At 38.8% G+C, this 24,304-nt stretch overlaps 1 protein-coding gene across 2 annotated transcripts; it reads left to right on the plus strand.

Annotated features, from left to right (window-relative positions):
- The first annotated feature begins 3,845 nt into the window (after nucleotides 1–3,845).
- Nucleotides 3,846–17,489, plus strand: OGFRL1 (opioid growth factor receptor like 1). Of its 2 annotated transcripts, none has more exons than XM_025444607.3 (7): nucleotides 3,846–4,269; nucleotides 8,415–8,501; nucleotides 8,652–8,733; nucleotides 12,110–12,188; nucleotides 12,287–12,353; nucleotides 12,460–12,605; nucleotides 16,614–17,489. In XM_025444607.3, the coding sequence occupies exons 1-7, from the start codon at nucleotides 4,003–4,005 to the stop codon at nucleotides 17,275–17,277; spliced, it is 1,392 nt and encodes a 463-aa protein (XP_025300392.3). In that variant the 5' UTR covers nucleotides 3,846–4,002; the 3' UTR covers nucleotides 17,278–17,489. The 2 variants fall into 2 exon arrangements, with proteins under 2 accessions (XP_025300392.3, XP_025300393.3); XM_025444608.3 differs by having other exon boundaries at nucleotides 3,976–4,269; nucleotides 8,655–8,733.
- Nucleotides 17,490–24,304: the final 6,815 nt, after the last annotated feature.

Below are 24,304 nucleotides of genomic sequence, written 5' to 3' on the forward strand. Positions count from 1 at the left end.
GGTTCTATTTTTAGTCTGTGGGCTGAATTTATTTGTTTAGTTATACAAATGATGGTATATAACCAATTTCTTATATTAATTTCAACTTATCTCCACTGATACCTTATTATATACTAATTCAATACTTAAATTCTGTGAACTTTTCCTTTTCTTTATTAATAAGTTTAATATGATGTGATTAGTACAAAGGACTCTAGGCTCTGAAAATACTCAGTATTGGAAATGAATCTAGAGCTGGTCTTTGAAGTGTAAACTATTTCTTAGGAATAAATTAGTCCTTTAAAAACGTTAAACTTCTCTCTTAGCAAATCACCATTTTCCATGGATTATAGAATGTACAGTTTTCACATTTAAATGTCTCTGAAATAGGATGTGTCTTAGAGTTGATTGTTTCCTAGACTCCATGAAATACAATACGTTATTGCTTCAGGGGATCAACCAATACTCCAGTGGTTTGAAAAAGGCCACAGAAGACACTTGACATATGTAGCCAGGATGGCTCCAACTTCTCAAGTCTGTTGAGGATGTCGGTTATTTACTCCTTATACTTTGACTTTACTACAAAGTAGTAAAAACAACAAACACTCCTATCAAAAATAATGGAAATGGAATTGCTTTGATAAAAGGGGGTAATTTTTTTTACAATACTATTTTTTTTTTCTCCAAAGGTCTTATGTTCCTGGGAACTACTGAGAAGTTAATTCCTAAGGTTGGATAAAATGGTCTGTGATCTACTCTTTCTTTTTATTTGAAAGGCTCTCAAAGGAAATTATATAACAATAAATCTTTTTTCTTAACATCCCGAAAACACAATTCACTATAAAAAACACTTTAAGATATATCACATGTGTTGTGGGTTCGTTCTATTTCAAAAAGTTTTGTTCCAAAAGCACCAGTTCCTCCTTACAAAGGTCTCACCATTCAAGGACATGGCTGAAACCATGACGAGTTTGAAGACTGGTACACTGAAACATGGCTATGGTATCTGTATAGCTTAGTGTAGATTCTGGATTTTATTTATTTATTTGAGAGGGAGAAAGAAAGTGAGCAAGAGAGAGAGTACAAGCCAGGGGGAGGGGCAGACGGAGAAGCAGGCTTCCCGCTGAGCAGGGAGCCCCTACACCTATCCTGGGATCATGACCTGAGCCAAAGACATACGGTTAACCGACTGAGCCACCCAGGCGCCCCTAGAAGTTATACTTTATAATAGGCATTGCCATAGTAGTTTCTCTTTGTTCCACATATTTTTATTTTATTAAATATTATTTATATTGTTAAATTCAATCCTCTTTGTAGATATATCAGATAAATAGTTATTAGGGCTAGCATGTATTGATAAATTGTTATCTTCCTGGCACTGACTTAGTGTTGAATTTTTTGCATGAAGTAAACATACTTCTTTACTATCAATGCAAGAGTGTTAAATACTCTCAAGAATTAGGATGATGAAAAAGTTTAGGTTTTTGGGTAAGGTAATTCCTGTGTACAGAACCAAGAGATGAGAGATCTCCAGAATTTTTTTAAATACATAGATTGGACACAACATGATGAATTACTACAGTGAACTTCCAAAATTATTACTTAAGGTTTTATAATACCTCACGTAAAATCATGTTCTTTAGAAAATCTATTGCACAGCTTGGTACAAAATCTATAGCCCTATTAGAAATTGATATATTTGCCAAAAGGTAGTGGAAAAGTAAGGGTTTAATTGTAAGTTATATATATATAGGCAGATACTTTTCACGGTGCCATCATCTACCGCTGCATAACAAACTACTGCAAAATTTAATGACTTAAACATCAGTCATTTTATTATATTTCACTAGTTTGAGGGTCAGGAATTTGAGCAGGGCTCTGCTGAATGCTTCCTCTGTTCCACATGGCATCAATGGAGGTCATTGAGAGGTGTTCAGTTGGTGAATGGTCTGGTCTGGAAGCTTTAATAAAAGTCAGCAGAATTCAGCAGGGGATGCTGCAAGGCTGGGACTGGTGACCTGAAGACATACACAGTGGCCTTTCCAGCATGGCAGTCTCATAATAGTTAAGCTTCTTATATGGCAGCTCAGGGCTACCAGAGAGTATGTTCCAAGACAGCTCAGTAGAAGACGCAAGTTTCATTATAGCTTAACCTTGAAATCCAAGATATTCTATTTTTGAAAATCCTCCATATTCTAGTTTCCAAAGCAAGCCACTGAGTTGAGCCCCAATTTAAGGGGTTAGAAATTAGACTCTGTCTCTTGATGGAAAGAAAGCAAAGAATACAAGGCCAACTTTACATACTACTAGACCGACTGATGGAACACCTGGGTATAGCAACTATCCTTAGACTCCCTCTGTCTGGAATGCTTACGGTTGGACGGACAGCATTTACTTCTGCAATGTGTTCTGGTTCTCTGCCAATGGAAGATGAATCCAAATCCCCCAGATATGAGCAGTTGGATTCATGTGTTCTACTGCTGCTCCATTTTTTCTTCACTGAACCATTATGATTAAAAAAAAAAAAAGTCTCTTTGCAGGTCTGGTGTCTCTTACTTATTAGTTTTAGAGCTTTTCCAGTCACGGACCACAGAAGGTCAGAGCTGCAAGGGACCCCAGAGATAAAATCTGGTTGAATTCTATAGATGAAATTTAGGTCTAAAGTAGCTATTTGACCTGTCCAAGGTCATCAGATACTGATTAAAGACAAAGCCACAGCTGGGATCTCCTGAAGCATGCTCGAGGAGAGGCAGTCTTGATTTATCTGGAGAATGAGCACCCTGTTCACCTGACTTTTTCCCCTAGATACAGACCATTGGCCTTGATTCAGTCTCCTATTTTATAACGCAATATTTAAACAGAAACTATATATTTCAAGGCACATCAATTTATAAGACATAATCTTATATATCTAACTTACTTTCTCAGTTCACATTCAACAAATGTTGACTGAGTACCTACCAAGTTCTGGCATATACACAGACATGATTGCCCTCAAGAGGCTTTCCTTGCAGTTTTAACACAAAGCCATAACACAAAGTTTACAGTAGCCACTTTGCTCAGGGCCACTTATGTGGTCATGCAATTTTATCTGTACGTATTCCTACAACACGTTTTCCCTCTTCCTTTCATTTACACAACAGACCAAGAGAGTGGCCTACCATTCTGGGTTTTTATTCTACCCAGAGCGTGGGTTTGGAACGGGTGGTAGTAAAACGATCCACAGATCGACGGGGGAAGTCAAGCTGGTCTTGCTCTTTTTGTTTCAAGAGATGTTTGCTCATTAGATGCGGGGACGGATAGCCTTGACTGTATGCAGTCCACAGGGACTCTAGGTGGCTGCCCTAAATGCATAGAGTCGTGGTGGCTTGGATCTTCTGTTTATGCGGTGCCCTGTCATCATTAGCTTTTGTCGTCTTCTGTTGTGTGGCCGATTCATCTTTCTCCCGGACCAGCCGGGAGAAGAGGCGGAGATGTGGACAGGGCTTGCCTGAAGGCGGTGACACCGCCTTGACATCTGTCCGCCCCCGCCAGCGGCTCCGCAGCCCGAGCCCGGCGGGACCGCTCTTGCCGCTCCGCTGGGAGGAGCCCCAAGCCGGCCGTCCTGCCCCGGGGTAGGGGTGGGGGTGAAGGGGGGCGGGCGGACAGCACCCCCCATCCTCCCCCAGGAGGCAGGCCTTCCGGGGCGGAACGGGGCAGTGGGGGGCGCCCCGGGGCCGGAGCCCGCAGCGCACGGGCCGGGGGGCGGGGGGCGGGGGGCGAAGGAGCCAGATGGGCGGGTTCGGGCGGCGGCGGCGGCGGTCCCGGGGCCGCGGGCTCCTCCCCGCGAGGGTGCCTGTCTGCGGCTCGCCGCGCTGAGGCAGTGCGGCGGCGGGCGGGCGGGCCGAGGCTGCCGCCCAGCGCCCTCGCCGCGGCCATGCCCGGGCCCTAGCGCGCCTGCCGCAGCCCGCGCCCCGCGCCCCGCCCCGCCCCGCGCCCCGCGCCCCGCACCCCTGCAGGCTCGCGCCCGCCGCCGCCTCTTCAATGGGCAACCTGCTCGGCGGGGTCAGCTTCCGCGAGCCCACCACCGTGGAGGACTGCGACTCCACCTGGCAGACGGACTCGGAGCCCGAGCCCGAGCCCGAGCCCGAGCCCCAGCCCGAGCCCGAGGAGCCGGGGCCCGGCGGCGGCGGGGGCCAGGGCCCGGGGCAGGAGCCCGAGCAGCCTGCGCAGCCCCCGGAGCGAGGCGGCGGGCGGCCCCGCGCCAGCCCCGCGCCGGACGGAGACGCCGAGGCGGCGGGCGCCGAGCAGGTACGCGGCCCGGCGGGGAGGAGGGCTCGGGCCGGGCCGGGGCGCCGCAGCCGCTGGAGGAAGGACGTCGCCGCGGACGGGAGCGGACGCCGAGCGACCCCGGCTCGCGGCAGGGGCAGGGGCAGGGGGAGGGGGAGGGGGCGCCGGCGGCTGCGGGTCCTCCGAGGCCGGACCGTCCCGCCTCCCCGCGGACTCGGGGGCCTGCGGCGGCGGGGAGCGTCGGAGCCGCGCTGCCCGCCTGGGGCCTGAGCACCCGCGCGCCGGGGAGGCCCCTCCCGGCGGCGGCGCCCAACTTGAAGGGGTGTTTTCTTTGCCTCTGCAGCGCGGCTGGGGCTGCGGGGGTGGGGCGGGGGGACCCCGTCCGAGCATAGAGGCTGGGGAACGCCGGTCTGGTGCGTGTTATCGGTAGGAACGACCCGGAACGAGGGGGCACCGCAGCTCGGAGCCGCGAGCGCGCTCCGCCCCGGCTCGGGTCTGCAGCCGCTTCAAGTGCTGCGGAAGGGCCCGCCCCGGGCAAGGCCTTTCGGCCGAGGAGCCGGGCGCTCCTCCAAACTCGAGTACGCCCGAGACTTGTTGCTCCAAGTGTGCCTGGATCATTCGCCTCTTGCAATTTGGAGGAGAGGTTAGTAAAGAGGTAGATATATTCCTTTTAACCTCTGACGGCCTGAAAGTAAGTCGGACAACTTTAAAAAAGGAGGAGGAACTGCACAGCCAGGCTTCTAGAGAAGGGCTCATCCTGGAGGTGTCTACCTTAGGCCCTCCTCCTCTTTATCAGCTGTGGAGGAAGGAGTGTGTGTGTGTGTGTGGGGGGGGGGGGGCAAGAAATGGAGCCCAAAGTCAGCACGACCACAGGGTGCTTGGCGGGAGTAGAGGAACTGCCACTTTAGTATTCTAGCTGAGGCTGCCTCATAAATGTGGATAATTGTCTCTCTAGGTCAGGAGAAAGCAAAGCCCCAGCGCAGGCTCCACGCTAAACGTATTATTTCAATCACCTGAAGTTTCAGGAGTTGGGTGGGAGTTGCTGTTTTTAATCCCCATTTTAGAGGAAACAGGCTGACAGAGTAGGAGAATCTTGCCCAAGAACATCCAGGGAGAGAATGATGCAAACCCGAGTATGTCTGCAGCCAGTGTAGGTAGAACGTTTAACCTGTTGGAATTGTGATTCTCTCTCTGCCCCTTGTGTTCCGGTTTATGGATGGGTCATTTTGCATTGTGAATTTAACCTCCCTCCCCAAAAGTATTAGAGGCTGTATTCCAGTTTTGTTTTGTTTTTTTTGTTTGTTTGTTTGTTTTTTTCCTTTCTCTTGTCTCCCAATTAAGTAACCTGCTCTTTTCGGATATCAAAAAACAAACCAAACCAAACACCAGCTTAGGTTCAATCCAGCTAACTAGGTCCATCTGTATAAAACAGTTTGATAATCAAGGTTTCAGTCAGTTAATGGTGACCCCAGAAAATGGTAGACGACAACAGCTCTCCCTTTTCCCTTTCAATGATTAATTTTCCTTGTTAGTGTCACCATTTAACTTCTTAAAAAATATTTTTAATGTCGTTTTTTGACTATCAACTCCATTTGCTGCCTCTCCCCATAGTCACTTGCAAGTACTGCTGGGGCTACCTTTAGAATATATCCCAGTCTGACTACTTCTCACCTCCTTCATTGCCTTCATTCCTAGTTCAAGTGAATATTTGGCAAATGATGGTGCCATTAAGTAAGATGGGTAAGTCTAGGGAAAAAGCATCGTCAGGGGTTAAATCAAGAATTCTCTTGAATTTTATATCCTATTGGACATCTAAGTGGAATTCTTAAGATATCTATGAATGGAGCCTTAGTCCAGAACTGCAGTCATCAGCTTTTAAGAATGGTGGTATATAATGTACTAGGAGGTACTTGGTCCTTGAGGAGTGATGAGGAGCAAGAACCGAACCCTCGGCACTCCTCAATATAGAACATAGGAAGAGGAACCGAAGAGAAGGCTGACAAGGGGCGTCCAATGAGATAGGAAGAAACCAGGAGAGCTGTGGCATCTGACAGTGTTTCAGGAAGAGACATTTAACTGGCCCAGTGCTGCTGGGAAGTTGTGTGAGTTGAGCACTGAGACATGGTTTGGCAAAAATGGAGATTTGTTAGTGACATTGAAAGAGCTGTTTAGGTAGAAGGCTGAGAATGAAAGCCTGATTGTGGTGGGTCTTGGGAGAAGAGGAGAGACAAGGAGGTATGCACAATTCAGTGGTGATATTTTACTATAATAGGGAACAGAGCTATGGATCTGTATTTGAGGGGGGATTTGGGTCAAGGAAGGTTGTGTGTGTTTATTTTACGATAAGAGATACTACAGCATGTTTGCTGAGGGGAATGATCCAGAAGAGACAAATTTTGATGATGCAGGAAATAGGAACAATATATTAAGAAACAAAATCCTTGGCTGAGCAGATGAAAAGGGACAGGATAGTGAATCCGAAAGGAGCAGAAGTTGGAAGAACAAGGTCATGTGCTTGCAGGTTGGTACATTTAGAGGTTGGAGGATGCAGTCATTCTCATGATAATCCTGGGAAATAGGTAGGGCATGAGTCATTATCTTTGTTTCACAGATGATAAAACTCAGATTCAGTTAAGTGGTTGGCTTAAGGCCTCACAAATAAGTACCAGAGTCAAGACAGCCCAAGTCTTGGGCTGTTGACATTTTACCAAGGTTCCTATAGTGCTCCTTCACTTGTAGTGGAGCTGAAATGATTCATGCCTAGTTAGTTGGACTTGCAGCCCCGGGCCTGGGATTGCAATTCCTGTCTTGTCACTGAACTCTGGGCCTTGTTCAACTTCTCTAAGCCTCGGTTACTGTGTTTCTAAGATGGGAACGCTAATAACTGCCATCCAGGTATGTCATAAAAATAAAATGAAATAATATACATGTAAGTGCTTTGTAAATGGAAAAGTGCTTTCTATACAAATGTAGGATGATGATTCATATGGTTGTAGCTCAGGCTAAATAGATTCAGAAACTTGCTAGGCAGAGCTATTTTGAAACGTGTGGCAAGGACCAGAATTTAAGCTTTGCCTTGCTTATGTAACATGACAGAGTAGCTAATGTTAAACATCAGAGAATTTGGTGTTAAAGTAAGTATCTCTATACTTGTAGTAATAGTGAGAATCACACCACTTCAAAAATGTGTGAAAATTGCTTGGAGGATGCTAATCTCTCAACACAGATGGGGGTGGAGTATGATGAGAAAGGGATGGGGGGTGGGTGGGTGGGGATGGGTGAAGCTCTTAATGAATATTCATACCTAAACCTTGTCTTCTATCTCATCATTGTCATCTGTCTTATTGTCCTTCTGCATGATGTGGGACACAAAGCACTTCCTTATACATTATAATAGTACATATAGTTAGAGAATTTAAACTGATTACATTGATCTGTGTCTTGCATTTTTAAAATTATTCATGGTAGTGAGAATTTTTAGAATTTAAATAGTATGAATAAACTACCACATATAAGTTACTACAATCTGAAGTTCATTCCATTTGAGAGCTTTTACTACTTTGTGTATATATATTTTAAATATGCTGATTTATGTCACCTTGTATTATCACCAGGTTAATGGAACATTGATGCCTTTGTGTACTCGTTACGGTGCTATCAGGGATGGAGTTTAGAAGCTATTTAGTTTGCTTTAAAAATTCCGTTTTCATTCCATAAGTTTCATTTTCCTTCCACTGTACAACTAAATGTTGCAAAATTAGTAATAGTTTTCTTTACAGAACTGATTTATTATCTTAGCAGTTTTTTTTAGTATTATATATTCTAAAATTTTATCATACAATTACTTGAGACCTCTGGTAAAGTAAATGTCTTAAATTCATTTTGAGTTCTATTTCTTATGAATAGTGATCTAGAACATTTGGCCTCTGTAGGCTTTTGGTGAGTAATAAAGTTTTTTTATTTATTAAAACACCTTAGAACAAATGTTACTGGGCTCAAATCAGGCAAATAGAATACTAATAAATGTTGCTAGTAAGCATCATTAAAAGAGAATTCCTAATATTGTCATTATTCTGAACAGCTTGATATTTATTTGAGTGTTCTAGAAATTTCTCAGGGACGTTATATTGCATCACCACGTAAATGGAATTTCCCTTTTATTTTAGGGTGGTGATTCCACTGAAGCAACTGCCAAACCAAAGAGAAGCTTTTATGCTGCAAGGGATCTGTACAAATATCGACATCAGTACCCAGTAAGAGTATAGAATGTTTTTTTCTAAAATGTAAAATATTTCCCTTCTGTTTTTCTTATTTTGTGTTGCTAGTGAGCAAATATGCAAGAAGGTCCTTGTGCCTTTTTTATATGTCCATATGCTGGAGATTGATTTATTTTTTTCCTTTAGCAGAACTTCAAAGATATCCGATATCAAAATGACTTGAGCAATCTTCGTTTTTATAAGAATAAAATTCCATTTAAGCCAGATGGTGAGTAATCTGCTACCTTGATAAAAAACAAACTTTAACTAATAACATACACCTAGTTATTCTTTTTTTTTTTAAGATTTTATTTATTTATTCATGAAAGACACAGAGAGAGAAAGGCAGAGACGTAGACAGAGGGAGAAGCAGGCTCCAGGCAGGGAGCCCAATGTGGGACTCGATCCTGAGACCGTGGATCATGCCCTGAGCCAGGGGCAGACGCTCAACCACTGAGCCACCCAGGTGTCCCATACACCTAGTTATTCTTTTTTTAATCTGCAGTCAGTACATTCTTAATGCATTTGTTCATTGACTGGCTTTACAGTGCCAGTAGTCTAAATGTGTCCCCAAACTCCTAGACCTTAGAGTTGTGAACATCCACTTGGCCAGTTCTGGAGGAATAACTGTGAATTAGCAATACCTTCCCACCACTTGTCCGCAGTGGCTATTATCTTAAAGATAGTGGGGGCTACTTTTGTGAGAGGCAAAGAGATGAGATTTATAAACGTATATAATCATAGAATATTAGATTATTAAGAAACGTTAGAGGAAATCAAATTAATCTTCCTAATTTTAAAGATGAAGTCACTGGGTCTTAAAGCCTGAATGATTGAGTTATCTGGACATTCGATTGTAGAGTTGGGTCTAGCATCCAGAGTTCAGTATTCTTTTCACCACACCACGCCCCCAAAATATTTAGAACATAATTTAAAAGTAGTGTTTATATTAGAATTATCTTTCCCTGGGCACCTGGGTAGCTCAGCAGTGGAGTGTCTGCCTTCAGCTCAGGGCGTGATCCCAGTCCAGGGATCGAGTCTCACATCGGGCTTCCTGCAAGAAGCCTGCTTCTTCCTCTGTCTATGTCTTTGCCTCTCTCTGTGTCTCTCATGAATAAATAAATAAAATCTTAAAAAAAAAAAAGAATTATCTTTCCTGTCGATTCTGGGTGTCAGGGGTCAGGGAGATCCAGCAGTACCAGTTCAGTGTTCCGATGTCCTAGAAAGGGAACTGCACAGACAGTAGATATCCATTCAGCTCTGCCAAATAAAGTGCCTCCTCCTTCACAACTTTACATTTGCCCTCGTAGGATCTTTTCTAAATTTCTCCCCCTATAGGGAGAGGGTACATCCACTGTGGTAATATGCATATTTCACCAAGGCACCATGCTATGGTTCATGATGGGCATCCTAATTTTATCCAGGTCAAAGCAGCCAAGTTGGCTTCTCTCCTTCTCACCCTTATCTCTGTGAGGTGACCAGATGGCCCTGGCTTCTGCTCTTTGCTCTTAGTGGAAACGGAGCCAAATCCACAGTCGTGTGAGTCAGGGAATGAGGATTATACATGACAAAGCTTTCCAAGTAGCAGGACTACATTTTCTAGTGAACTAACTGAAAGAAGGCTCTCTGAAGGCTGGGTGGAGTGTGGGGAGGAGGATTCCTATACTGTATACTGAGAGGTATACCAGTTGGGAGTTAGGACTTAACAACACTGTTGCAATGGCCAGATCCACTTGTCTTTAATTAATTTTCTGGTGTCCCAAAAGCCTGCCCTGATTTAGGAGGAAACCTGTGGATAAAAATGCTCTGTTACATTTACTAATGATAGAAACACACTGCTTTATTTACTAGTTGAAGTAATATTAAATAAATTCTTAGTTTTTTTAGGACCTGGGACAAGAAAACCTTTTGAAGAAATGCAATGATAGATTGTTAATTTGACTCTGATTTGAATTTAATAAAATGTACCTAAAGGAATGCCTTCAAATATAAAAAAACATTGAACATTACAATATTTAATTGATTTATTTTTGTATTTTTAGTAGTGAATTTATTTTTCAGGTAGCAACTTAAAGTAATAACTTCAAGGAGTGCATTAATTTTTTGTAATCTTTATAATAAAATTTATTTTAAATCTTACAGGCTTTGTAGGGGTCAGGAGTTGTATCTAAGGTCACATAAAATGTTGTTCTAGTTTATTACATAAATTACATTAACTTACAGAACTTCCTCCCAGTATGTGTACACATACGCATATACCCTCCCCCCATACACACCCATACACTTGCCAGTAAGCATAAGCCTGCAATGATGTATTTTAATTATTAAGCAGGAGGAGGGGTAGTTGGAAGGGAAATTATGGAGGTAAATAGTTTTAAAATGCTGATAAAGCCAAGAGTTTGATTCAAAAACAACTTTTTACTCAGCCTTCCAAAAGTAGACCTCTGCTACAAACTGGTGATCTGTGGAGAAAATAAGAATGAGATGAGCTATGCTTAGAGAAATATGTTGTCGTGGTTTTTTCTATAAAATTGACTAAATGGTCACACAGTCAATTGTGGGGACCTAGAGAGAATAAGAGAAGCAGGAGGGTTTTGTTCTACAGTTGGCCCTCAAACAGTGTAGGGTTTATCGAGGCTAAACCTTGTACGGTCAGAAATCCGTGTGTAACTTTTGACTTCTCCAAAACTTGACTGCTAATAGCCTCCTGTTGACTGGAAGCCTTACCAGTGGCATAAAAATAGTTGATTGACACATGCTTTGTATGTGACATGCATTATGTACTTGTAACAAAAAAGTTCGAACTCCTGTTCAAAGGTTAACTGAAGTAAGTTCTTATGGGGCAACATTAGGATGTGGTGAAGAGGGCTTGTTTTTAGGAACCAGAAAGACCTGTGTTCTACTCCTAAGTTCATTCTTTTGTTAGTGTGTGACTTCAAATGAATTGCTCAATGTCCTCATTATTAAAATGGGAATGGTGGCACCGGCTGGGGAGAGTTCTGTGAAGATTAAGCTGGATGATGTATACTGTGTGTAATATGGGTCCTTTCTCTTCCATCTTTCCTCTCTCCCTTTCCTTCTCCTTTTCCACACTTCTCTCCCTCCCTTGCTCTTCCCTCACCTTTCTTTTATTACTTCCTTTTTCCCTGGGCTACATTTCATTTTGATCCCATCTTTATTTAAAGAACTCATGACCATCTAGGGCAGGGGTTGGCAAACTTTTTCTGTCCAGGGCCAGAGAGTAAATGTAGTCAGCTGTGTAGGCCATGTAGTCTCTGTTGCAACTACTCAACTCTACTGTGGTAGTGTAAAATGAATGTGCATGGCTTTGTTCCAATAAAACTTTATGTATAAAACAAATGGCAGGCCATAGTTTGTCAGCTTCTGCTTTAGAGTAACACTGGTAGAACTTTCTGTGATTTGAGGTGCCACTGATTTTTGAAAAATCAGGCTTATTACATAACTGAGCAAATGGCATAGGGTATTCTTGGCATTATTTTTGTGTGCTATTATTAAATTTAAATAAAGACTAAGTGGTTGAATGTTAACATGCCTCCAACGATGTCTTAAATGTCTGACTCATTTTCTAAATATTTACTACCTAGGTGTTTACATTGAAGAAGTTCTAAATAAGTGGAAAGGAGATTATGAAAAGCTGGAGCACAACCATACTTACATTCAATGGTCAGTTACATTTATGTATCTCAAACTATGTCCTATGTAATCATGTATGTTTTCCAGATAACATTAATATAATAATATTATTTTTCTAAAAAAAATAGGCTTTTCCCCCTGAGAGAACAAGGCTTGAACTTTTATGCTAAAGAATTAACTACATATGAAATTGAGGTAATACAAACTCATTTCATTTTATAGGAGATGACCAAATAATATTGCTATTTTATTGTGCTGGTAACTACTGAATCATTTCAGCTGACTTTTCTTCTTCCCTTAGGAATTCAAAAAAACAAAAGAAGCAATTAAAAGATTCCTCCTGGCCTATAAGATGATGTTAGAATTTTTTGGAATAAAACTGGTTGATAAAACTGGAAATGTTGCCCGGGCTGTTAACTGGCAGGAAAGGTTTCAGCATCTGAATGAGTAAGTAAAGCCCTCCCCGACCCTCACCCCCCCCAGTGCATCAGGGGCCAGCATGTTATATTTTCTTGGTTGAAATTCTCTATGGAATATAGGAGCAACTAGCAGATGGACCCGGGAATTTGAATTCAAAAGCTGGTCTGAAGTGCAGTTTATTCCTTGTTGTATATTCTAAAGCACAATAAAACCGCAAAAAAGGATGAAATTGCAGGTAGGAATAAGGCCATTCTGCTTTAGAGCTCATTCTTCTTGAAACCTCTATACTGATCAACCTCTCTACCCTCACTCTTTATACCACGGTTCTTGGCATTTATACTTATTTCTTGGGTATAGTTTCCCAAGTCACCTCTGCTGGACTGTAAGCTTCTTGTGGCATAGTCTGTTCATCGAGTATGATACCTTCTTAGATTAAATACATAAATTAAGCCTATGACATATAAATATCATTTTATAAGACTCAGATGTTCCTCTACATTTCTAAAAAAAAAAAGAAGGAAAATTAGAATCTTCATTATTTAGGTAAAGAACAAAAGCCCATTTTTGCTTACTAAATCCTAAAACCTGTGAAGAAAATTTTAAGAGTTTATTTGGAAATGATTTACTGTACTTTTTTGCCTAGATATTTATAACTTAATACCTACACCCAAAGTTTGCTTTTTAAGATTATTTTCTTTGCATGCAAACTGAATTTCTTTCTTTTTAATGTTAAGGTGGCTTATGAATGCTGGGCCATAAAACCAGTAGCTTTAAAGCATTTTTTTTAGTCCATTGTAATTAGCTGAACTGGACAAATACTAAGAAATAAAAAAATAACCTAAGAAATTTTTCTTTGCCCACCAGAATTTTGAGCATCAATTAACTGAATTTTGGGGTGTTTTTCTAGAACTTTCATCTTGTTTTGCTAAAATGAGTATTAATGTTTAAGCCTTCTTTTTACTTTATTTTAGTCATGGGCAACACTATTAAAATGGTAGCTTGTACTAAAACACTGAAGATATGGGTATAAAGCTTTATGATCTTGACTAGAAAACCCATTAACTCATAACTCAAGTTAAATTTGATTTGTATAGGGCACTTAACAGCAGAAGCATATATATACTTCTGCCTCAGGAGTGTGGGTAGCTGTCTCTGGACAGAGTTTCTAAGCACTTCTGTCATACTATCAATGAAAGCTGTATGCAAGCAGCCTCGTGACATGAAGGATGGCAACCTAACTATCATTTTAGAGAATCTTCGTCCCCATCTTGTTTTTGGTTGGAACAGCAGTCTTGTTTAGTAAATGTCTGTTGAGTGAATAAACAATGAACAAATACGTTTTCCAGGTTAAAACCTCTTTGCAATTTTATTTTCAGATCCTCTAACTGATAGTTGGAAAAAGAACCCTTCCGAAGGTTTTAATTAAAATGATCTCCTGGCTTGGGTCACGGGAAGGGAGTCTGAATTAACCATGACATTCCCTGTACCCCATTCAAATCCTTTTCTTTCCACCACCCACTGTCTCTCATTTTCCTTTTGCTGGGTATTACACAGAGCTTTTATTTGTGTTTAATCTGTGTGACATCTTGAGTTTCTTAGAGTAGGCAGGAAACTCAATATATTTATAGTAGCCCAGCAGACAAAAAAGTATTGAATGAAAGTGAAATGAAGTAACATTCAGTGAACAAATGACCGTGACTAAAAGAAGTGAAATATTTTCAAACACAGGAGTACAAATTATAGACCAACTGCTCAGATGTATTTCAAATTTTATTTGTAATCACCTTAGATTACAGAGCCATATTTTAAGACTCTGGAATTTCTTCTCACTTTTATTTTCCACCTTCTGGTTCTTGCCTTTTGTGTGTTCTCTCTTCACCTACCTAGTCTTCCTGACACTTGCAGTCCTGTTTACTGCCCTTACTGCTGTCGGGAAGCCCAGCCTCTCTCTTTTCTCTGCTGTGCAACCCCAAAGACTCCTCACAAAATTAGGAAGGTTTTAGCTGCTCTCTTCTTTTCCATTTTGTCTTTATTTGTCTTATTTATTTCAAGTCATACGGAAGCATTCAGTTCCTTTCTCATATACTTCTGTTCCATAATCCTCATTTTCATTCCATTCAACCCAAGGTTTTGCCCTTTTCTACTGTTACATAAATATTTTACATTGGAGAGTGTACAAATAACAGATAAATGTGTACAGAAGTTTCATCTTGGCCATTCTTCAAAGACTGCATATGAGCAACAGAGCTGGTTGCAATGTAGTAAATTTTGTTGGATTATGTAACTCGTCTTTGGGATTTTTAAAGAAAACTATTTCTCCACTTTTCCATACATCTCTTTCTCATAGATTTAGGGAACAGATATTGCTCAACACTTTTATCACTAAGTTTTTGGAGAATAGGAATGCCATACTAACCTAACACTAAGTCAACTCTGCTGTCCATGGCACATTGTCTTAACCTCATTAAAATTCATGTTGTCTTAGAAGACTCTTGCTTCCTAACTATTAAAAAAATACCGATTCATAAGACTGAAACATATCTGCTATGTTCTACCCTTTGGCCTCAAAGAGTTGAATATTAAGATGATACTTTTGTGGTAAAATCCAGAAGAATGGGGATGATAAAACTGCTGGACTTGTCTTTTCCAAGGTTTGGCTAGCTTGAATAATTAAGGTTTTTGTTTGTTTGTTTGTTTGTGTTTGTTTTTGTTTTGTCCAGACTTTCTTATTAAAATGTAAGGCTGTGGAACCATCTCCATCTGTCTCTTAGATAAATCAACATCCTTCTTCACCTCTCCCAAGTAGTTTGCTAGCTGCAAAGTAGGTATATGCATTGCTTGTTTAAAGTTCAATGTCTGGTGTATAAAGCAGGTCTTAGGAAGTTAGAAATAAGTGATGATTATGGTTATGTGTCAGTATGGGGTAAATAAATACCTGGGCTATTGATGATGCATGATTAATACATGCAGCCAAAGATGTAGCCATATATGATGCGGCCATATATTTGTAATAAGGCAACTATTGGCCCAGTGACATAGGGCAGGCATATTGTGAATTGTGATAGATAAGCTTAGGGAGCGTTAGTTTGGGGACAGAGAAGTTTCTGCAATTTAGGCAAAAAGGTATCTCTGGTGTCCATGCCATTAGAAGCAAAATCTAAAATTCTCTGACCAGGGGAATAAAGGAGAAAGAGGCCATGGATGGAAGACATTAGGTGATTAAGTTGGGATAGATACATATATGTATTTATACACACATAAATTAGTACCAAATTTAAATAATAACAATATTAATTTTAAATAGTATATAATATGTTTTGAGTTCTACAGGCCCCGCATGCATCTCAACTCTTTTGATTCTTCTAACCAAACCCATTCTAACAGTCCAGTAAGATATGGGCCATTTCCCCTATTTTACAGATGAATCAGAGAGAGATACTGTAACTTCACAGAGCTGTAGGTGGCAGAGCCATGGTATGAGCTCAGGTCTGACTCCAAAGCCCATGCTCCTATGTTCTGCTAAAGAAGTCAGTTTTGCATCCTCTGTCACAATTGTGCTAGCAAGGTAGAGTGGGTTTTTGTGCTGCTTTCTTTATGGATTTTGCTGACACTGTAAATCATACCTTCAGCTGACAGCTAATGTTGCATTTATGTTTGGTACTAGTTACCTGTGGTAGGTACAATAGAGTTGGTGTTGCTGCAACTAAATGCTCCACATCCTGGATGTACTTAATAAATAACAGTTCAGCATCAGTGGGAATAAATTTTAGATCTAAATATTTTTCAAATATGAAGAAGTAAAGGAACAAAGGGAATTTATATTGTATATTTGAATTTCACCTAGATTGGCACTACATAGAAGTATAAGGTTTTCATAACTTCTAGTTTATTCTTCTTACAGTGTCTAATATGACTTTCAGTGAAGTCCTTGTTCCATTAAAAAATATTTTTCCAGTACTTCACATTCCCCTGCTTTCCTTCACCTGATCACCCACCCCCCCACCCCGCAACATTTTATTCAATACTCTCTTTCAGGTCACAGCACAACTATTTACGAATCACTCGTATTCTTAAAAGCCTCGGTGAGCTTGGATATGAAAGTTTTAAATCTCCTCTTGTAAAATTTATTCTTCATGAAGCTCTTGTGGAAAATACTATTCCCAATATTAAACAGAGTGCTCTGGAGTATTTTGTTTATACAATTAGAGACAGGAGAGAGAGGAGAAAGCTCCTACGTTTCGCCCAGAAACATTACACGCCTTCAGAGAATTTTATTTGGGGACCGCCGAAGAAAGAACAGTCAGAGGGAAGCAAAGCCCAGAAAATGTCCGCCCCTCCCACCTCTGGTCATATCAGTCAAACTTCTATGCACAAAAAGTCCAAGGACTCCAAAAATTCCTCCTCAGCTGTTCATTTAAATAGCAAAACAGCTGAAGAAAAAAAAGCAGCACCAGGAGGACCTGGAGAGGAAACAGACAGTCTTAGCACAGAGCCCAGCAGTGAAGCTACCAAGCCAAGAAACACCGAGGACGGTAATGCTGAAAATTCAAATTCTGAACTGGAAAAAACAGTCACCGATCCCACAGAGAGGAAGGAGACTGCAACTCCTCCTGAAAAAGATGAAGAAGGTGAAAATCATAAGAAAGACGGTGAAAATCCTGGAACTACAGGTTCCCATGATGATGTACAATTACAGTGAATTATCAGAGAACCCACAACCCAGCTTAGGTAAGGGAGGAGAAACCATACAATGTATCCTGAAGAACAGAGGGCACGTCACAAATTTTAGCCATCTGTTTGTGATTTCTGTTGTAAATGTTTTGCTGTTGTTTTTTTTTGTGGATGACAATGAATTTAATATTTAGGAAGAAGTTTCAAACAAGACCCAATAAATGAATGTCTTCTATAACACTTTTAGGATGTGAGTGTTCAAATTCTGTACATAATAATTGCTTTTCAGTTATTTTCGACGTATCTGGAAATAATCATGTAGTATTTGATATATCAAATAAATTATTTCGGGAGATTACATGAAGAAAATCAAGAGGATAAATTTCATGCTCTTGCCATACTTTTGCCCAAATTTATGGATTTATTTCTTGAGCTGGCAAAACAAATTTGGACTTTTTAGATGTATTAAGAAAGTAATTTGGACTCTTTCATTACAGCACCTCAACATGTTTATTTTTGAATTCTGGTATGTGAAATTTCTGTTCTTGGGGAGCTATAATTGCCCAGCCCATTCCTTGGCCCCACTGTCCTTTCCTCTTTCCTTGTCTCTGCACTTGTCCTCATTTGCCATTTTTGTCGGCCAGCATGTGCATTTCTAGGGTATGTTCAAGTGATCCGTACTCAAATTTAAATGGAACAGAAGAGCACTTCAACTGTACGATATCAAGAATTTGCTTTTTTAAAGTAATGAAAATGTTTTTCTGTGTTAAATGCTTAAAAACAAATTACAATGCAAAAGTCCAAGGAAAGTATTTTGCTTTTATGGCTGTCTCATAGAAATTTGGTGCTTGTTTCTGAATGCAAATGACTAAAGAATTAAAAAATAAGGAAAAAAATTACTCATTTTTAAATGGCCTGCTTCTTACCTGGCAGCAAAGCAGTGGTTTCTAAAAGCCTTGACTATCTTAGTGTTCTTTGGGCTATGAAATTAATAATCTTGCTTTGTCCAGAGTATCTTTAAAAAAGAAAACATATGATGTATCTCTAAGTTGTCAAACCTTGAAATTGAGAATAGATTTGAAATTCCATATCTTCATCAAATTCCTTTTTTTTTAAAGATTTATTTCTTTATTTATGATAGAGAGAGAGAGAGAGAGAGAGAGAGAGAGAGAGGCAGAGACACAGGAGGAGGGAGAAGCAGGCTCCATGCCAGGAGCCTGACGTGGGACTTGATCCCAGGACTCCAGGATCGCGCCCTGCGCCAGAGGCAGGTGCTAAACCGCTGAGCCACCCAGGGATCCCCTTCATCAAATTCCTTATCCACACTAAGTTTTAGTAGACACTTAATGTGTTAATATTGGTTAGAACAAGTAGTTTTATTTCTTGTACTACTTGCTAATATTAATTGATGTGTAATTAATATTACACATCAGAAAATAATCAGAAACTCTGTGGTGAGAACTTCAAAGCATACATACAAATACAGTTAAAGCAATTAATAGAAAAAAATTTCACTTTCATTTGGAGTGGAACTAGCTTTTGTGTATCTCTTGGGTTTTTAGATTCACTTTAATCCCCAGAGAATTTTTACTATGTCCTGTTTGTGAGTCCTATCATACCATCTTCTGTTACCTTTATGATTGGGGATTTCCAGCAGAGGATTTTTAGAAAATCTATCAATAGTATGTCTTTAGAAATATGATTTTATTGCTTTGAAGTTTACATGAAATACCACGGTTGCTCAAACTTGACTTTTTAAGTATGAATATTAGTAACTAAGTTGTATATCATATTCCAATTAATATAGACTATTTTCTCATTTTTGGTTCCCATAATATCCTAATTTTTGCTTTCTGTTGTTTTGTGAAATCAGTATTAAGATTTGGGGAAACAATTCTGCTTTTGCATTTCAAAATTTTTTTTTTTTTTTGTATGGGCCGTCTTAATGTGGAGCTTATAGCACGGCCACTGTAGAGTTTAATAAACAGTTTTCCAGGTTAGATGGTGAGAGTAGTTGTCACATTGAGCCAAATTGTAGGAACATGATTAATTCAAAATATCTTACCAATTTTGAATACATGATAAAGTGTTCAGCCTGCTTTCTAAGTGCATAATATTAAAAAGTTGTGACCAGATATCAAAATATTGACAAACAATGGACAAAGACTAAAATAAATGGTTATAATCTGAATGACTTAGGAACTGTAGTATATCAGAGCCCTTACAAGTAAAAACATTTCATTCAACAATTTAACTCTTAGAATATTATTCCTAACTAGGGGTTTGATTATATTGTGCAAATTAATTTGAGAATATTTAGTTTCAAGGGAGAAAATTGCCTGGCTTCCATTTAAAACATTGGCCTTGTCCCTTCATGTCATTTTTTAATGCATATTCATATATAATAGAATGATTCCTCCATTTAATCTGCAAATAATTTATGAGAGAATTCTTCAGTGAAGAACAAGTAAGGGGATGTCATTCCTTTTGCAGATAAAAGTTATGAGTGTTTGGCATTTTTTTCTATAAAGAATACTTTGTACAATTAATAGTTTTTTAAATAAGATCTATAGATATGTATTTATGTGGGTCTTCGATATGAAACAGCCCTCTGGGTTTGACTCTGATGTTTTGTATTTTTAAAAAACTACCATATGCTTGCAGAAAATTATTGAGAAGTTGTTTTAAAAAATGCAGTGAAGCATGGCCAAATAGCTAGAAAAATTATTGAATCTTTGCAAATATATAGACTTTATCATTGTACCTTGGACTGTGAGGATAGAAACATTGGCTATTGATAAAATATTAAATTGCATTTCATGGCAAGTAGATGTTATATCACTTAGTCTAGCACATTTCTAATATTTTATGCTTTCATATCTCTAAGGAGATAATGTATGTGGAAGTATTTTGAAATACTGTAAAGTGATATATAATTATAAGATATATTTCTGTACAGTAGAGAAAAAGTTTATAACATTAAGAATATTGTACTATTATACAATTTCATGCTCAATCTCATAAGAAACTAAAAAGAATCATGATAGAAGTGAAATGTGTCTGATTTCTGTAAATCAGGTCTAGTTCTCAGTTCAAAAATTATTTTGTAAAGTTTTATTTTGAATTTAGGTTTTTAGACCACTTTGTAAGCTTCAAGTAGGAAATGAAATGTACAACTCAGGAGTTATTAGAGAAGTTCTAAGATTTTTTTGCTAAGTATTAAAAATTTAAACATATGAAAATGTCATTTAATACCTATCATAGTCATTATGTTTCACATTTTGTATAAAACTACCTATTTTGCTTCTAGCTTTTATGCTTTAATATGAGTGAAAATATGATCTGGTGAAAAAGGAAAAACAGTGCAATGTTCTGAGTTATTCTTTAAAAAAAACACTTTAGTAGGTAAATTTCCATATCAAGTGGTCAAAAACTGGTTGAACTGATAGAGACTATTTGGTTAATTGTTTAAATTTCCAAAGTTTAAAATAGAGTTATGATTGAGTTCATACTCTGTCAAGTAACTAAATCAACCAGGTTTTTGTCTTTCTATAAGTAAGGCTCTTCTAAAAGCTTTATTTTCTAACCTGAGAAAAGAAGGACCTTCTTGATCTTACTTGAATGTATCTTCGTCTATGGGTCTTTTGTGTCTATTTGGGCTGAGTGGAGATTCTTTGTGTTAGGAATGGTTTTGAAGATTTCTAATTTGTTTCTCACTTAGAGAATTCTCCTTTGTCTTTTGGGGTATATGTGTTAAATACAAGGTAGGTTGGAGTTAGGCGTGCTAGAATCATTTCAATGCAGGTGTGGGTGTTGAGAATGACAAGAGGGCCAATGTAGGATCTTGAAAATTAGGAGTTACATATATTGATATATTGACTTCTTTCAACTTTGAATTCTGGAGTGTTTATTACATGAACAGATCTGTGTGGGTAATCTCTAGGGTGACAATGAGTACTACCCTGCCTCCTTCCCTGTTCTAGTTATCCAGCCCACCCAGCAGATTGTGTTCAGGGACAGACGGTGTTTTTAGGAATCCCTTATTACTGAAGTTAATAATAATATAGTTATAAATACGATTGCCTGGAGGTATCTAGATGTGCCTTAACTAATGTAAATGGTTTTCATTCAGAAGCTTAAATTTTTACTCTGTTGTAAAATCTTGACACGAGCAACTTTCCAAACCATGAATATCAATTATTTTAATGAATTTAGGTTGGTGCTTTTTCATTTTGGAGAAATTTCCCTCTGTGACAATAGCATCAGTTCATAAGAAAGTGCACTTGCCACAGTGTTCAACAATGTGTTACATTTGACAAAAAAAATGTTTAGGGTAAGAAACATTAACTACACTGGTATATTTATTTATGCATTTTCTTGATTTTGCTACATGCTATGATTTTCATTTTAAACATTTCTCAGTTACTTCAAGTAATATCTGTATTTTACTTCTCATTCTTAGCTGCAGATGGATGCAGAAAATGGACTTCTGTTAGAGGATTATTTAAAAGTTTAATTCCAGTAGATGGTTAGAGGAATATGAAATTAATTTTCCTATTAGAAATATTTGAAAAGCACTGTTTTTGCTTTTTTTCCTAGATTAGACTGTTCTTTGTCATCTGCTTTTTTCTTGATCTGTTGAGAATTATTGTTTTAGTTTTTTTTTTTTTGTAGGAAATAGCTTCTTAATATGTTTGTTGCTTGAATTAAAGTTTTCATGTGGAAGATAAAATTAAGTGCTTTGTTTAATGGCTCAAACCATGCCTGAAAGTAGAGTTGGGAATGAGGACTAAGAATCAGCTAGGCATCTTGATAACGTGGAGCCAATACTGGGTTCCAGTCTCTCCGAAGATGTGATGGGTACTCAGAGCTTCCTCTGAATTATGAGGTGTTGAGCCTCATTATCATGACTTTTGAAGAAGGTAGATCACCTTGGACTCCATACATAATTTTAATAGGTATCAATTATCACAAAATATGTTACAATTTGCTACCATTTTGTAGTTGTTTAGGAAATTGTGAGCAATTGGACATCCGTCATGTAAATTACAGCTGAATCTTTATAACTGTCTTGGGAAACATTGAAATACCATTTCTGCCCACCCTCCCAGTTCTTTCACCAAAAATTCTCTTGGGTTGTTCTTTCATAGATAAATATTTTAAAAAATCTTTATAAAATGACTCAGTGTAATTTAAAAATGAACTGAAAGGGAAAAGACATTGATGCTTACTTGTTACAGTGAAAGACCTCATTAAAAAAAAACAGAACCTTATGAAAATATATTTAAGCTATGAGGTTCATCATATTTTCATTTCTAAATCATAGTAGAATTTATGGAACAGTTTACATTAATCAGAGAGATTATGTATATAATAATCTTAGTCCTAAGAAATGTTCCAAGTTCTGTACTCATTGGTCGAGTAGGCATTGTTTTTTTCAGTGTTGAAAGATTTTCTTGTGAAGAAAAGGGAAACACAAACGGAACAAGAGATTGGGAACACTACCAGGAACTCTACTACAGAAATAAAGATATAACCACCGATGGGTTTGTACAAGTGACGGAATTCTTGGGAGCGGATGAGGAATGATCTATATAAAAGCTATATAAAAGTAGGAGTGTGATTTTGGAATTAGCTCTAAGTAACTGGTGCCTAGGAGATCAGGGCCTGGTGTGCAAACAATCCCATTAATACTCTGATTTGAACCATGACTTCTGGCTCTTCCACAGGAGACTGCGACCTTCCAGGAGACCAATAGAATTAGGCAAATGATCAGATACCAAGTTCAGTTTCTTTGCCAGTGGGTATCAATACTTGGTGGTTTTACTAGCAAGGAATTAAACTGGCTGAGATAAGATTCACTACTAAAGTTGTCAGCAAATGAAGCAACTATCTCCCAAAAAAGAGTTGACACCATATTTATTGTGTGGTGTTACAATCAAGAGAAGTAAATGAGAGCAAAGCATCAGCTTATCCTTTGATAAGCATTTTTTTTTCATTTTTTAAAAAGACCATTTACTTACTTTTTTCCTAAATAAGATATTGACCTTCCATTAGTATTACCTAAGAAGATAGATGGCCAACTGGGTCCAGGCAGTATTTCACTTTGGAAACTGTTGTGTACTTTTTATTTTAAGTATTCAGGAAAATGAGTATGATTCTTAAAAAGATGTATGTTTTACTTCTCACATAAGCTCTCCCTGTCCAGCAGCCCCTGGGTCTTCTCTGTGCTCTATATTCACCTGCAGTATGAATTACAGAATGCTGTGCATGTCTGTTAGTACCAATACCATGTGTATGTGGTAGGAGTTGTAACCAGTTTCTGGATCTGTATGGTACTATGAAACACTTATTTTATAATTCTGTAATTGTATGGCAGTGTTATGCCAAAAATGTATAAAGAACAATAGTTTCTGTTGCTGACTGTTGTATTTTAAAATATTGTTTCTGAGATAATATATTTAGAGTTCCTTTAGAGTAATTATTTTTAAAAACTATTGCCAAATATACATCCTGTAAAATGAATAAAAGCCACTTCATCTTGGTTAACATTTTAGCATTATGTTACAGTACATTATATTGATTTTTGCATGATTAAAATATTTTTTGAAGAGCTGGAACAAAGGACTTGCTGTTTTTCTATGATTAGGCATATATTTTTATGATTCTCATATGAGATCAACATTATTTCCTTTTATTAAATAAATATTTTGAAGGGTGAAATTTTATTTACATATGAAGTTATTTTCGTTGCAGGTTTTTGGAGGGCAGATCACATGTGTAAATACTTGGATGGGTATTGTTTCTTTTTTTGCAAAGTTTAAAAAGTATATTGAATACAGATAAATGAAAATGAGCCTTTAATGGAGATGACTTTTTTTCACTTAATAGGGCTGGTCTTTTTAACAAGTCTTTCTAATAAGGGTCTAGTTGACACACAGGTTACACTAGTTTCAGCTGTACAACACAGTTTAGCTACCGCCGTCACCATACAACCCTATTACAATATCATTGAAATAAGTCACATTTCTTACTAAGAAAAAGGCAATTGTGAG

Source organism: Canis lupus, chromosome 12 (genome assembly GCF_003254725.2).
Source record: "Canis lupus dingo isolate Sandy chromosome 12, ASM325472v2, whole genome shotgun sequence".
Classification (NCBI taxonomy): Eukaryota; Metazoa; Chordata; class Mammalia; order Carnivora; family Canidae; genus Canis; species Canis lupus.